Source organism: Euwallacea fornicatus, chromosome 20 (genome assembly GCF_040115645.1).
Source record: "Euwallacea fornicatus isolate EFF26 chromosome 20, ASM4011564v1, whole genome shotgun sequence".
Classification (NCBI taxonomy): Eukaryota; Metazoa; Arthropoda; class Insecta; order Coleoptera; family Curculionidae; genus Euwallacea; species Euwallacea fornicatus.
Window position 1 is genome coordinate 1,460,484 of NC_089560.1, and position 16,513 is coordinate 1,476,996.

At 38.6% G+C, this 16,513-nt stretch overlaps 1 protein-coding gene across 20 annotated transcripts in view; it reads left to right on the forward strand.

Moving 5' to 3' along the window:
- The window catches only part of bru3 (bruno 3), a 457,921-nt gene that overhangs the window by 314,464 nt on the left and 126,944 nt on the right, over positions 1–16,513 (forward strand). For 10 of the 20 annotated variants that reach the window (XM_066294016.1, XM_066294020.1, XM_066294017.1 and 7 more), the window contains one exon: positions 7,428–7,571. The exons of 9 other annotated variants lie outside the window; for them this stretch is intronic. In XM_066294016.1, coding sequence (XP_066150113.1) covers positions 7,428–7,571 — 144 coding nt within the window. The remainder of the gene's footprint in view (positions 1–7,427; positions 7,572–16,513) is intronic. One more of the 20 variants, XM_066294037.1, reaches the window with a different exon arrangement.

Here is a 16,513-nt window from a genome sequence, read left to right on the forward strand (position 1 = left end):
AAAAATTTTACAGCTTATCACAGGTTTTCAGTTACAAATTTTGACATTTTTTTTGGAAAAGCTATTAAGGTCTTGAATCCCGTTGTAAGGAACTTTTTTGCTCAAATCGATGTTCGCAATCATTGGTAAAAGTTACGAAAGCTATTTCCCCAACACCCTGTATAACTCGAGTTTGCAGTCACACTGCCCTATACTTGTGAAAGAATTGAGTTTTTTCCAGGCAAACAACGAAATAACATATTTCATTAGGAGTCCGAAAAATAGCATTTTCCCGTGCGCGCGTAATCAATTCTCGTGTGGAGCGAAGCCGAATACGGGAAGTCATGCAAGACGATACTTTTCATTATTAGACTCTGAATTTCATTAGGAGTCCGGAAAATGGCATTTTTCCGTGCGCGATGTGTTCTCTCATGTCCTTATGGAAAAGGTGCATTTTCAGCACAGTTAGCTAACTGGGTCGTACAATGAGAGCATTTTTATTTCGCCACACGTAAACAACGATTAAATCCACCGAATTTAAAACTAATAATAACTTAACCCATACTATACTGATATAAACATTAACGACTTGTCAGAACAAGTAAATGCTGAAGAGAAATTCACCTATCAAACCGTTATTTGATTCGGACTAGGCTGTTCTTCTAAAACTAAGAATGGCGTAATAACCACGGGTGTGCGGGAATATCACATTAAGATCTCCAGAAAAACTTACATTCAGCACAGATATCGGATTTGGGGTATGCAAGTCGGAAATCAACTCTTTATCTTTACATGCTTTGGCTGAGATATAGTCGAAACCATAAACGATAAAATCAGTATCATTTAATTGAAAACAGTGACGCGAGCGGTTATCATATCGAGATCACCACCGTTCCTCCTCTGATTTCAGCTCGACGAGGAAGTCTGATTCGAGAATTTCTAAGGCCGGAAAGCAACTTATCCTTACGTGCCTTGACAGAAATACGGTTCAAATCTTGTTTGGAGGAAGTCGCAGACAAAAGTACATAATTGGAACCCCTTCTCGAGAGCATACTACAAGAATGAAACGAAACCTGTCTTGATGTCCTTTTGGAGTTACAACGAGAGTCTTCATGCTGATAACGAAGAACGATCATCGTGATCTGGTGCCAATCAGGGGAGTGCAGAGACATCAAGCTAAGACCAGTATAGTCAAACCGAATCTATAAATTCAAATTTGTGCATCTTCCTCGGCCGGAAAGCCATCGTGGTGCTCAGGAGGTTCAGATTTCGATCACTAACAGCTGCGCCCAAAACGAGGCCAGTTTTAAAGAATAGAGCAAACGGAGTTCTTTTTTTCCACGTGGAAAACCAATGAAAAAATGCACTGGGGCCGGAATCCGCTGTGGTGCAGTAACATCGAATAATATTCGGATGGCAGGGGTTTTCAAAAACACTCGAAGTTGCCGGTCTCAGATATGTTTGATTTAATCAATATCTTCAAAATGCCTAAAGCAATTAAACCCTATTGAACCGAAATCATGCATCGATACTTTAACGCGTAACTAAACTAATTTCGCGTCCCATTAAGCCACATCTCAAGCCAAAATGTTGGATTCTGATTAACATTCGGGGTCAATCCGACCGACTCCATTAAGACCTTTCCGTCCGCATAGTTTAATAAACCAAACTTAATATTCGGAATATTAGTTTGCACTCTAGCACGTTCAATCAGCTAGTTCCTTGTTGTTGATAGGAAATTGCGTAACCAAACACATGTAGGAAGACAGGGGGTGGGACTAGTAATAAGTAATTAAGCAAACTAGTTGGAACAATCTTCGGAGCGGATCTTTCTTTGTTTTGTTCCCGATGCGGTTGTTGAAAAGTTGCGAAATTGAGAAGCTAATTAGGACTGTCGTTTTAAAATTTCAGAGCTATAAATTGAAAAGTCTATTTTTCATTCAAGTCCTGAAAAATTATTCAGACCCGGGGTCATCTCCGGTCCGAATATAATTAGTTTTTCTCTTTGCAATTCGATGCGCCAACTTTTGTGGCTTTCAGGCCGTTCTTTGTCGTTCGGGCTTCGGCTTTTTATCCGCTGAAAATCCGCTTTTACATTCGGTTACATATCCGGAGGCCACGTTGCTAACCCGATGAAGTCTACCAAATTCGATGTAGATGAGACAGGCAGACTCAAATAAAAACTTTTCCTGTTTTATTTGAAATTCAGTGTGCTGATCACTTTCGGCTTTTGACATGCTAAACGACCACTGTTCCGACGTAGTTAATTTCGTTCCCGACTTTGAGTTTTTCCGGTTTGACGATGTCATATGCTTGAGATCTAATCGAGTCACTCGCCATAACTCACCACCTCCACCATAATAACCGGCATTACGAAGCAGTGACCTGTAATCTGCAAGTTTGCTAATTCCGTAAGCAAACAGACATTAAATTCGATTTTTGGAATACCGAGGTGGAGCTTTAGTTTTAGCGAAGGCGTGCTGGAACTAAGCGCAAGAATTACGTATTTCAAGTGTGCACCTGAAGTAAGTTCCCCATTTCTTTTAGGCTTCGGTTACGTTCAGATATTTTAACAATCCGAGAAAAATTTGTATTCTAGGATGTAGTGAAAAACTCGGTGATATATTGCTTCATAATAATAAGTTAAGCTTTGAGGGGTAGATAGGACCAGATCCCTTTCTCCCGCCTTACACCGTTTCGTACTTTCGCTCCGTTGTTTTTCGGTAAATAATGGGATCTGTCATTTCGGCTTACTTTTCCCAATGCCTCAAAAAGGCCCCGTTTACCTACATAGCAACATTTTATTTTTCAAAGTAAAATTTGATAGTTTTTACCTCCGTTAGTTCGCTCGAAATTGAGAAAGTTGTTTATGCTATTCTCCACCCTAATTTACGCGTGCACGAGACATTCCAGACCAAATCAGTAAATTTCCAAATATTTGAATTTGTTCGAGCTTTGACATTTTGTTCTATAACGTCAAGTTATTTTCACATATTTCAGAGATTTTACAATTTCGTACACACTTGTTAGGCAATTCGCGTAAATGTAGGAAAGTTCGGCTAGACTCACGTCAAGATTATATTGTTTATTCCCCTTTAGTGCTTGGGGATTTCTGTCATCAGAGAAAGCACATCAGAAAGTAGTGTTCAGATCCCCACTCTGGTCCTCTTAAATCTGCGATTACTCCTGCATGAAGCTAGTACAAAGCCGTGTGTTCAATCATTTAATTCAAGCCGGCGAGAAGTTGCTTGAAAGATGCGAACATTCCGGCACGTCGAAAAATGCCATACTGGATAATGTACAGGGTGTCTCGTCTTAAATATGTGAATCGACGTGCGCTTCTGGAATAATGAGGCGCAATTCGTCACTCGATCCAACCTATTTCCACGGTACCCGAAGTTAGAAAATTCCATAAAATTCGGATAAGCGATTAACGAATATTGTGAGCATTGGAAAATTTTGTTGCCTACTGTATGTCGATATTCTTATGGAAAATAAGTCATGAGTCTTTTTTGAAATAATAACGAAAGTGAAGTATAAAGTACAAAATCCGACATTTTTATTAAAACTGATGCTTATTAAAGCAGGGATATGTTCTATCCGTTTGAGTTGGATTATTAATTTTCTGTTTATTACGTTTGAGAATAACGCCTCGCTTAAAACTGGGGGTTATTAAAGTAGTGAAATATCATACTATTCTTAGCTATAAATAACTGAGAATAAAACTGATACTCCGCCAAGGACTTGGACGAAAAACCTTCTTTAACGTTTCGGTGACAAATCCATCACCCTTTCCAGAAGAATTCGATCTCAGGTATGGTTTCCAAAGTTACAGCCGAGATTCGTTGAGGTGCAGCAAGTAATCTTTAATTCAAAAGTAAGAAAACTGTTGATCTTAATGACATTTTTTTTAATGAGCCGCAGCCAATAGTACAGCAGGTGATCCTTTGTGAGGGTGATTCTGCTGGCATTACTGGGCTGTGCAGACACTTAATAACAACTCTATTGAAACCATGTTACAAAATTCGAAGCAATACTCGATCCTGAAAAATACGAATGAAAACGTTAAGTCCATTTCAGGTAAAGTGTCCGTTTTTATAGAACGTTCCTCTCAAAATCCCTACGTAATGTCAGCTGCAAAGCATCTAAACCCGCTTCATAGGTAATTACCGTTAATATATGCTCTTAAATCACATTTTATTACATAGGTTATGATATAATAAACAAACCACGTATTTGCGAGTTATTAAAGGGACGAAATGGAGGAGCTAGCTTAACTGAACTTACCACATATCGTTACTACAAAATATGTTTTTTTAAAAGTGCAACATAGGTCTTCATATTATAAAGTTTAGGCCTCACGTCAGCTTCCAATCTACTGGAATTAAAGCAGTGGAATTTGGTAAATTTCAATTTGACATTACCGACTTTACGCTGATAAATCAGTTGGGTTAAAAATCGTGCATAAAGTCCTGAAATAGTTATTTTCCTAATAAATGCGAAAAGTGATACTTTTCCGCACGTGATTGCAATTGAACGAATGACGTGAGGGGGAGTTCGGGCAAACAGTAGAGTGCGGGAAAATGTTTCCACATAAGTCAAGAACACTATATTTTCTGGTATCATGAATAAATAGAATTATTTTTAGTTTTTTTTATTGACATACGTTTTTTTTAAGTTGGTATTAAAACTCTAAGTGCGATATGAAAAAAACACTACTTCCATTTCCATATTTCATGTAAACATGAAAACAACGCACGTTTTAAATACTTTAGCCATCTATGCTCGTATAATGAAAATGGAGTTTAATGAGTGCAAGAAATAAGAAAATAATGCATTTTTTCCAATAACTATTAAAGTCGGGTAAAAAACTGCTTTCATTTTCACATAAAATTTTATTCATATAAGACGTTCAATAATGTCTTGTTGATTCGTTCTGCAAAAAAATAAGAGCGGGACGGACGATACAAAACGTCGCGTACGTAGGTTCGTCACCACCTCGTAAGATCATACGGTACATTTTTGGACAGTTACAGGCGTCTCGTCACCGCTATTCGTCTAACGTGGACGCTTTGACCTATGCTGACGACCTTATTCTTGTACACCATCCAAGGAACATATCTATTTTAACCTAGATGGTACTCGATATCATATGCCGGGTTTCCAAACCAACCCTGGACATAGGAGATTAACATGGGTAATCGGATGTTATTTTTTTTCTGCTGCACGGATTATTTTATGAAAAAGCTTTTGCACGAAGGTCGTAGTACTCAAAACTGCCCATCATTCGGAAATTTTTTCAATCTTCTAATCGTTTAAGCCGTTCTAGCTGAAAACGCCTCTAAATTTCGAAAATTTAAATATCCCGTGCAACCGTTCGAGGCCAGGATTGGTCGGATTGGTCGGTGATCTCTTCGCGCAATTGCTGTAAACGATTTTGCAAACAATATCAAAGTTTTTTGTTTCTGTTCACTTATTTATCTGGTTAAACTTTAATGCGTAGGTAGTTGTGTAATTTATTTTTCTTCACTTTTTATTTTTGCATTTAACTAAAAAATAAAAAAAAATTATTTGACATGAGATTTTAGTGCTGATGTTGTTGGCGGCATTGCGCTCGTTTAATTCTGTTCTGGATTCTGACCAATCGCGGCATTGAACGATTACCCGGGACACTCCATTTTTTTCAAAACTTGAAAGCGTTTTGAGCCAAAGCGACTCTAATTAGGAGGTTAAAACACAAAGCGAAATGATAGCCGGCCTTGAGCACCGTGACATCCATGCATATGTTTTTCAATTGGATAATCCGCGCAGGCGCAGAAAAATAAAAATTGATTTTCCATGACCATATTATGTCCACGATCTGCCTGGACACCCGGTATAAGCGATGCTTGCGAGGATATATGTATGTATATTTGTGAACACGAGCAAAATATTGATACTCCCTTTGGCCATTTGAGATTAAGGATCAACATGCATAGCACCACAAGTAGCAACGTAAGCAATTTGCAGTCTGGCAAGCACTGCTTTTTTTCAGTGTGGTGACTTCTTGATCTGATTTCCCTTTACATATCATGGGAGAAAAAGCTGAGGTGGATTACACACTGACTCGGAAACGCAAGTCGGTGTGTGTAGCACCCAGCTCGGATTCCGGGCCATTGAGAAATGGAGGACAGTAAAATAGTCGATCGTTGTTTTATTAAAGTGGAGGCGAGGAGCGCCTTCACTAGACTGGCACCAGTCCTCGAAATATTTAGAGCAATATTTGGACAAGGCATGATCCAGTGGGGGCCCATGGAGACTGAAAGTACCATCGTAATGGATACTAGATTCTGGAATTGAAGACGCTGCGCTGCAACTCCATATGTGAAAAAGGCCAGTTTGGCGGAAAACGCTGAATGCAGACTGTGCATGAAAGGTGAAGAAACGGTTGGGAAAATCCCATGTGAAGGTCCAGCGGCGGAAAGACTTAAATTTCAATGACTAGGCCTCTTTCAAACCGATTTTAGGTCGTTTTAAGTGAGCTTTATTTGAAACTTACATATCTGCTTCTCGTACGAGTGACTGGGTATGTACCTTTTGTCTCTATCCCCGAATCGCTGTCACTCATAGCGAAGAATAATCTGCAGTAACATTTGAGTCAATAATATTGGAAGAGCCCGAAACTAACTTTTCGCAAAGAATAACGTATTCTCAGCCGAAAAATTTTTGACCGACTAGAAAATGAAATTTGGGCACTCCATCTTGTTCCCCAGTTTCCTTCGCACGTATTCTTGCACCCTCTTTTAGTGCTAAAGTTTTCTTTATATTCCCATTTCGCCAAGCCATCCCGTTCATTACAGTTGCTATTCTTTCGCTCCGTGTGAAAAATCAGGAATGTGTAGTGCCGAGACGGTCCTAGATTACCCTAATTGATTTAGGGCTCGCCCTTAAAAACTCCCAGTTAAACTTTCGGCTAAGTCGATCAGTGGCCACAACGGGAAATTTCTTGAAAGCAGCTTATTGCAAATGTATATATTTTCGAAAACAAAACAATCGCTCTTGAAGTCTGTTTCGCTCGGAAAGACGATTTCGCCCACAGTTAACAATGGTTTTATTCTCGTGTTTAAGGTCGTGGGAATTGGCGTATGGCGGAGCCTCAGTGTTTGCGAGGTCACAGGAATTAAATAAATATAACGCCGATTGAGAGGATTATTGTATTCTTGGGGAATTAGCACAAGCAGAGAGAAAACAGTTTACTTTTGAGTTTTCCTCGCGCCTGAAATATTCCCAGCCGAGAATTAAAGCAACTTTCCAGAGGCAGAGTTATATGTAAATGCAGGAAAAAGTGTTGAAAAGATTAAGTCTGTGATTAAAATAGTGTGCATCGGCTCACCCTTAAAGCACGCATCGTGCTTATACTAGATGGATGATATCTAGCATAAACTAAAGCTCTGTCCATGTAATTTCAGGTGAGTACATCGCAGCAGGCCGCAACTTTGGCAGTAAGTAAAGAAATGCTGGTCAGGGCCGTACTAGACTACCAAGGCTGCCTCTCAACTTTCGCGGAAGTGCCGGTCCCTGTAGACCATGGACTCATCTTTCACAGCGAACCGGTACGAATGTTACTTTTTCGCTGTACATAAGCCGCTTGATCACGACTTCAATAAAACACAATTCACCATTTAACTATAATAGGACATCTTAGACCCAATAGAGATTCAATACATCAAATTTGCATGTCGCAGCTCATGTAGTGTTACATGCCTCGAGTAAGCTGTTTATAAAGCAATAACATCTGATCATTAAGCACTACTTCAAGGATATCGATTCCCCGCTGCAATAACATTGCGTATTGGATTGGATTTCAGAGCACCTGAAGTACCTTGATAATATGGAATTATTACTGGTGGTAATTTGATCGGGGCGTGCTAGAAAGTTCCGAGTTAATCTGACACGAGGCTTAATGTCTTTTTCTTGCTCGTCGTAAATTTAGGCCGATGACAGACAATTTTTTAATAGAATTAAGTCCTAAATAGCAATGACGGATTATGTGGAGAACCGCACTGAAAACTATATCGTAAATTATGAATGCACCACCCCAGGATGTGTGTGCAAGGGATGATTGATTGTGCTTTCACTTTATGGTTGGGTTTTTGGCTTGTGGCCAGTATTATTGGCTTAAATCTACCTCCGACGTTCCTTATATTTGTTCAATATATTAGGATTAGCAAGTTCAGCCTAGAGCTTTTACACCAAAGTGTTTGATGTCGTTTAGACCCAATTAATTCCCCAACATGTAAGGAGCCGAATGCCTCAGGAAAATATTCCGGGAGCATTTCCACGAAAGAGCACATAACAAATTTCTGTTCAGCAGCATCCAAGACTGAGGCAATATTTCTGAAAATTAATTGACTTTAAGCCAACGTAAGCAAGTACACAAAACATGTTTACTTTAATGAGCTCAGAATAGCTTCCGACCTATTTTCAATTTGTTGCTAGACGGCTCTCGTGTTTGAGCCGATCATAATTTCCGGAACACTGAAGTTTAATAAATATTGGTTCGGTTAATCTCCTAACAATAACTGATTAATCGGGAAGTTAAGAGGTACTTTAAGGGCACATTTTTTGCCCTGTTTATGAAGGGTTGATAACGAGCAATTACGCAAAGATTGTGAGTTTTAGGCGAACTAAAAATAAACATAGTGTACTTAAGGATTAATGTTCCTCGTAGATTGGGCACATGCAGGAAATTGATAATGTTGGCAAAATTTGATTTCCACTTACCCAGGAAAAGTGCATGTCATTCTTTAGTGGTAAACACAGACGTGTGTTCACCATTAGGCTTCACACTTTAGTTTCTTCAATCTGAGAATCGTGAGTTTCGTTTTCTCTACTACGGAAACATCATGGGGATCTGGAATTTTCATACGGGTTAGTTCAGGCTACTCTTCAAGTTTACTCTAGTACGGGCATATACCGCGCAGCTCTAAATTGCACAACCATTGCGTTTTCAACAAATCATATATATTTTTTGAATTCAAGAGCAGCAATAAATAGAACAAAAAACGCTATATATTTTGGACCTTGTTGACTTTTTTGAACGTTGCTCACGTCACCGGTGGCACAAAATGGCCTTATTTTTAAGTCAAACTTGGGCAAGTGACTCTTCAAATGTAAGAGGTGAAAAGAAGACCATTTCGATTCAAAACCTATCGATTCATTTTTGAGAAAAACTGGTGCAGATTTGGTAAAAAACGCAATAAAAGCTCAATTAAATGATATGTAAACAATGAGAAAAATTATTTGTTTGTAGGAAATTGTTTTGTTCTCCTTTTTGTGCTCACAAACAGTATTTGGTTATATTTATTTAACTTTTTTTAACCAAATACGCGGCAGTTCCCATCTCAATTTGAGCACGAGGGGCGATATCCCAAATTTTGCTCATCTTAGACATTGCGGAGGCTGACTCGCTAAGGGCTGTGCACTCCATTGGCGTCGGATATTTCCAAATTATAGTGGCAGATAGCTCACCCAAAAGTGCAGCCGAAAGCTCGGTGACATATTCCTTTGACCCGACACAACATTAGTGGTTTCTTGTTTGGAAAAATGACGTCTTTGATCAATATTGTAATCCGTGGTTGTTCACAAAAAATTGTAGATTTTTTTACTCATTTTCCGTGTGAGCATCTGCAAGTCGTCGAGATCACGGAGTGAACAGGGGTGCTGCGTGGAGTACAATAAAACGAAAAAATTGCATAATAAGTACTAAAAAAGTATAATAAATAATGTAATGAAACCCAACCTGACCTAACAATAGCCAAACTCGCCGTACATATTTCAACTGTTTTTCATTTATGTTATGTGTTCGTTTTTGTTTGGGTGAAAATAGTTAGGTTAGGGCAAGTTTTTTCATTATTTTTTCATTATTACATGCTTCAACTTTTTCTCTATTGCACCATACCCCACCCGGTGCCCCCACTCGTTCACGGTCCCGAAAGCTGGCAGACGCTTGCATGGGAAATAAGTAAAAAATCCGCAATTTTTGGTAACGAATCGCTTTTTGCAAATATCAAAATAGTCATTTTTCCAAAGAGGAAACCGTTCGTTTTTGGTTGATTAAGGTGCTAAGGACCCGTGCGTTCTTATTGTAGGCCTCATTATACCTATTTACGGTATCATTCAGTAGGTAAAGTGGTGTGTAGTGCTTAGAAATTCTACTAAAACATTTAAAGCATGCTGAGCATCATATCAGTTTAAGTTATGCTAAACAACTCAAAGTCAAGCCAACAACTAAAGCCGAAAGCTAATCCAACGTTGTAGTTTGTCAGGCTGTGGAGGAGTCTGTGATAAAATTAGAGCGGCAAATAACGAAACGAACAATTAGCCCAAGACGCTGTAAATTCCGACACAGAAGATTCATAATAGTTTAACGAACTTTGCTCTCAATTAAACTAGGTGGGTATTTTATCATGACTATAAAGTAATTTTGCGCAAACTTCCCCCCGGGCAATTTATCTCGCCTGATTAGTTTTTCTTTGAATTAATTGCTTCAATTGTTTTTCTCATTTTACCCCAAGACTTAGGCCCAATTTCGTTTCTCAAGCAGTTTGCGTTGTGGGCAATTCTGAATCCAGCTTTTGGGCGTACCACCCCGAATGCTAAAAGGATAATAAATATTTCTAAGAGGATATTTTATATACTATGCGTAAAAATCTTGGAATCAACGAATAAATTTATGAATCTAGTCAGGAATTTCTTGCTTTTCAGTGAAGTGGGTTTTTGAGTCGTCAGGTAGCAAGAATGGAATTATTCAAACAGCGGAGGATTTTAACTATTCGGAGCTAAAATATTTGAAAAAGCATCTGCAATCTCAGGAGCATTTGCTCTTCGGATTCTCTGGGCCACTTCGTATTTTATGGGCGCTCAAAAAGCGCCAAGAGGCTGCAAAAAGGGCAGTTTTACATCGTCATCAGTGACAGATGCCGAGGAAGCAAACAAGTGGTCGAAATTATTTATGGCTCCTATTGTGAGTCTGAGTTCGAAGCCAATTAAATAAAATCCCTTTTCTTCTTTCACATCGATGCCGTTAGTTTACAATGATTAATGTCTTTTTGTGTTTTCATTTTAGAGCTATTTTCTACTCTATTTGACTATAGATTAATGATCTTACATGATGTAAGAAGGATTTTTCCAAGGGATTTTTCCAATTAAACTGTCTTTTAGCTGAAGGCATTGAGCACTCCGGGTGCCTCCTTTGCCTTCTGAACGGTGAATCATGTTTACGCAAGTTATGGGAAAATTCCGTTGTGTGTTTGTGAAAATCGAAATGTAACGTTAGAATGAAAGTCAAAAGGGCGCACTTCAGTTGTCAATGCTTACCAGACACTCTTAACTTCAAGTATAATAACGTCGTCCTGTATGAGACATCAGAAGGGAAGACTGTTTCAAGTTTCATTAAAGCAGCATAATGAAAATTTATCGAGATTGGCGACCCTCCATTAACGAGGAAACATGCAGTGACTGAGTTTAATATTCCACAAAGATCTTATGGCGGTTCAAGGCCGTATCTATCGATTTATTCCATTAATTGGTATTCAGCGGCAACGTTCCACCGCTTAATGGTCTCTAAACAACTTTGCCGCTTGCTTTTACGTCTTTAATTTTAGCAAACACAGATTTTACGTGATTCAATATAGAGCCCGAATGCTGTTTAGTACCGGTTCGGCTTTTAATTTTGATCTGTGAATCATTGCGGGGAATTGCTTTAGTTTATCATCATAAAAATTCACTAGCCCTGAGCAAATCTGATTGGTAATCGCTCAAAAGTCTACTTACGTCGTGCAATATACCACTGAACCATTAATTCTAATTCCGAGGTAGTAACTTTCGAAATTCGGAAGATGTGTTGTTGTTACCTCCGACACGCAACAATTTTTCATCACCATTTACCATGTACTTCTTCGGATAAATGTGCCGAAAGAACGTTATCATTTACGAAAAAAAATAAAAATAAAAATTCGCTAATTATACATTCTTAAGCCGTTCTTTTCAAGTTTAATTACGCAGGCCGGCATATTAGATTCTTCCTTGGGCCGAGTCTCCAAATTAATGACGTGGCAAGACTCAGTAAAGAGTGGTAAGGAGCTCCGTGTTATCCACCCTGTAAAGATGGACCGCCCACCGCTGAGATGGTGCACTTGTTGCGAAGGTGCAAACGACCATCAAGGTGCGCTACCCCCCATCAAGGCATTGATGCAAAAAATGCTGTCCCAGATACTACTGTCCTGTAGGGCTTCTTAGTAAACGAGAGACGTGAACAACAGATTCATGCCACACACTCGTACTTTTCGTGCAGAAGCCATGATTTGTTGATTGGTTTTACAGTTGGCACATTTAACTTGTTGGAAAATTGTGAGAGGTGGTTGATACGGACGCAGGTCACAAGCTCGGACCATGGATTTATTTTACATTCCATTACAGTTTTACAAAAGACAACATTTTACAACGTCGATAAAGCATGCCAAAATGAAGTAAGTTGATAGGGTTTTTTTAACCACAACCGTGGTACCTGTATTACCGCCTTTTTGAGCACCTCATGGAGTTATCGATGTGTTTGACAGCAGTTTGATATACGCATCTTACACCTATTTTCGACAATTTCCGAAATATTACAGATTTCGTCTATCGGATTATTCTCTAAAATGCGCACAAGTGAAAAGGTTGTAAAAGATTACTCTTAAAGATACTGAACCTGCATCCAAATTTAAACAGTCATAAACCCCCTGCTCAAGCTGTAATCTGCGCGTATCTTTTCTGCAACTCCGTGTAAGTCTGAAAGGTTATCTTACGGCCTTCTACGGACAACCATAAAAAGTTTATTAAGGTCGATCGAGTACTTCCTAGAAATAGACTCAGAAAAGATCTACTAAATGTAGAAAAATAAAAATCCCCGTGTTTTTTGGAAAGAGCTGGAGTTGCGTTAGTTTCGTGCTTTCGGACCGAACTAGGGGTTTCTTTATGCCTGTTATAATGACATAGATTTTATCTCGAGTATAAAAAAGCTGCAGCTTATTTTTGTGAATTGATTTTGATCGCTGCAAGGCTGTATGCGATCATCAAAGTGCTCATCGCTGTTAGCAAGTGACAATATCCGGGGAGTCTCAAAAGTTCTCTACACAACCTTTTAGCCATATGTGCCTCGACCGGAAAGTTCATAATTATAGGCGAACTTAAAACCGCCAACTTTTAATCACTGTTTTTATACCGAATCATTCGATTTCGTTAAAATAAAATCAAAAGTATTTTTCAAGAAGACCAACTCATATTTGCCAACGATTTACCTACGCGATGCTTCGTTAATCGAATTTAATTTCGTTAATTCGAACGGTCTAGCGTAAGAACCGATATAAAAAAGGGAGTAATTTTAAAATTTTAACTTTGCCATCCTATAGCTCTGTAATTAGCGACTTTTGGATTAAGGTAAATATGGTGGATCCATTTCGCTTTGACCCCAACAATTTCTAATAGAGCGTCACGAGGGATTTTTACAGACACACCGTGTAACTTTGGCTTTGATAAGACAAGACTCGAAAGCAGGTTTAAATCATAAATAATTCTAAGAATTCATTTTAAAACAGCAACAGGTCCGCAGGATGCACCGATAGCAGCAGCAACTGGTGGCAGAGCCGGATTCCTGGCGCCAGGGAGAATTTATAAGTTGCATGCAACAGAGTAATTGGCAGGTGTCCAATAGCACCGTCTCTTTCCGTTTATATAAGCGTCCCTAATAAAATCTACACAATTTACCCTGTTTTATGCTTTAATGGAAAACTATTTTATCCCCTAACTCAACTGGATTAGTGGCAAATTCCCGAGTGCACGACAGGTTTTTCTTACTTCTACCCCCTATGCCTGTTTAAAATAATTTATGACCACTTCAGACGCATTCCAGGCGAGCCATGTTGAGGAAATTTTCTTTCCACGGCTCGATAATAAACATTATGCTAGCTCCTTTGAAAATAAACTTCGATAATAGATTCTCAACAATCTACCGAGCTTAACGTTATATTAATAATCTGGTTCCTGGTAGAGATTCAATTCTGGTTGTCTTGTTAGTGAAGTTCCCGGCATTATGGCAAGGAAATTCCGACTGAAATTATTACTAATTGGAATGCTGCTCGTCTAAGCTTGTTGCGTTTAATAAATACGCTTCCAAGGAGTTTTCGACTAGCACGACAAGCATGTACATACAGGGTGGCTACTTCGTGTGAGGAAGTCCAATAACTCAACGAATATGTGATTTAGAAGAAAAAGTTTCATACAAAAGTATTTAGTATGTAAAAGGGCAATATTCTAAAGTTATTTTTGGATCTGCCGTTTCCGCCAGAAAACTGAGACAATAACAAATAATATTTTTTTTACGTGACAAAACTCCACCCCCCCCCCCCCTATTGTTGACTATTTGGAGATTTCTCGTAAAATTTTAAGGTCAGTTTATGTAAGATGTCGTATTTTTAAAATTTACCGTTTCCGAATTATCCAGGAAAATTTGAGAATTTCCTGGATAATTTTGACAGCTGCAGGATCCGCCGCAAAACAATGCTGTACCCTTAGCATTGCGAATTTCGATATTGGTATTTTGAAGTTCCAAGAGAACTTACTAAACTACATTTTGTCATGTTTGGATGTGAGAAAAAGGCTTTCACAACCACCGAAATATGCCTCCGAACTTGCATGATTTCAAGCATTAATAACTTGCTTTTTTAAATAGAATGCCCCAATTTTCTCAACGGCATCGTGTTCAGAATTAAAAAATCTGCAACTTTTATTAACATTACTCTATCCCTAAACCCAGCAGTTTCTAAGTTCCCAAAAATTGTCACCTTTTGGCTTCTAAATGTTTTGATAGTCGCATCTGTGACGTCAGCAACCGTCTCTCGTCAGTCAACAGACATTTTACGCGTTCGAATTGTTTGATAAGTTGACCATTTATTTATTTATTTATTTATTTATCAACGAATGGATCTGAATCTAACGTCAATTTTGTCGATTATTATAATATGATTTATGATGATTTTGGTAAAATTTAACTGCTGTTTGACTTAATTGTTTCTAATATCACCAATGCGACTGTCAAAGCATTTGGAAGTCAAAACGGGATAATTTTCGGGAACTCGGAAACGGTAAATTTTAAAGATACGGTATCTTACGTAAACTGACCTTAAAATTTTACGAGAAATCCTAAAATGGCAAAAAAATCTGGGGGGGGAGGTTCACGTAAAGAAATGTAATTTGTTATTGTCTCAGTTTTCTGGCGAAAACAGCAGATCTAAAAATAATTTTAGAATATTGACCTTTTACATACTAAAAACTTTTGTTTGAAACCTTTTTTTTTTGTAAATTGCGTATTTGCTAAGACACTGGACTTACGCACGCTAAGTAGCTATCCTGCATGGCCGTTGATAAGTAAATTGGTACACATGCAACGTCGTCAAACTTCATCTGATCACACTTGTTCAATTCAAAGCCGCTTCGTGACAACATTGATCAGAAATAGGACTTCAATCATAATGTAAGGGTGTTGGGATCGATTCTAAAATCTAATGGCAATGGCGCAGCTCGACAAAGGATTAAATGTCGGAGTCAAAACTATTAAAAGTTAACTCTTTAATTAAATGGAAGTGATAGTATTAGAAGTTGTTATCTCAAAGGACCGGCCGATAGTGTCAGTGTGTGTGTGCGCCGAGCAGATAATGTAACTGAGTTTCGTGTAAAAAGCCCGTCGGGGGCCGACAGTGCACTAACTGCATTAGAGCTAGTACATTTTCCAAGTAATAGCTTTCAGCTCAATGCTCTATTCGCTAATGGACAATATCGCATTTAATATTAACAATAAGCAAGAAATGTTCTCAGAGCTAAAACTAGCGCTGAAAATTCTGCATTATCCCAAACCAAACAACACAAAACAGGAAAGCTGGCAAAGAAGAAGAAAAGTATTCAAATGGGAGACTACTAGGGATAAAAATCCGGTAAGGGTATCTACGTTAGTCCTTTGAATTGGAAAATCCAAAAAGTCACATCGCCAATTGAGAAACTGGTGAAACTAAAGGGGCCCATACCTGTTACCAAATGGTAATTTGCCAATTTTTAGTAGACCCGTTTTCAAAATATTCTTAACAGTTTACGCGTTGGCGAAGCTGTGCAATGCTTTATGTGGTTTATGTGCGTGTTGCGGTCAATTGGGCAATATTTTTCAGTTAACTGGTTATCGCAGACCCTAAAACACTGATGCACACTGGCAACAATTGAACACAGCATTGCATTGTGGAACACAGCGTTGGGCGCTCACCATCGTTGAATCTCTCCACCATTCTCATACCTTCAACAAAATTAAGTCAACCATAAGGCATTTAACTGATACTGGTTATAACAAGCTCAATGGAATATACAAAAAAATATGTGATTGCTAGCGCGGCTTTTGGGGTCTCCTGAATGGGAAGGTGTCATGAGAAACGGTAAGCCTAAACTAATTCCGTTGATAAGAGGAAACGTGACT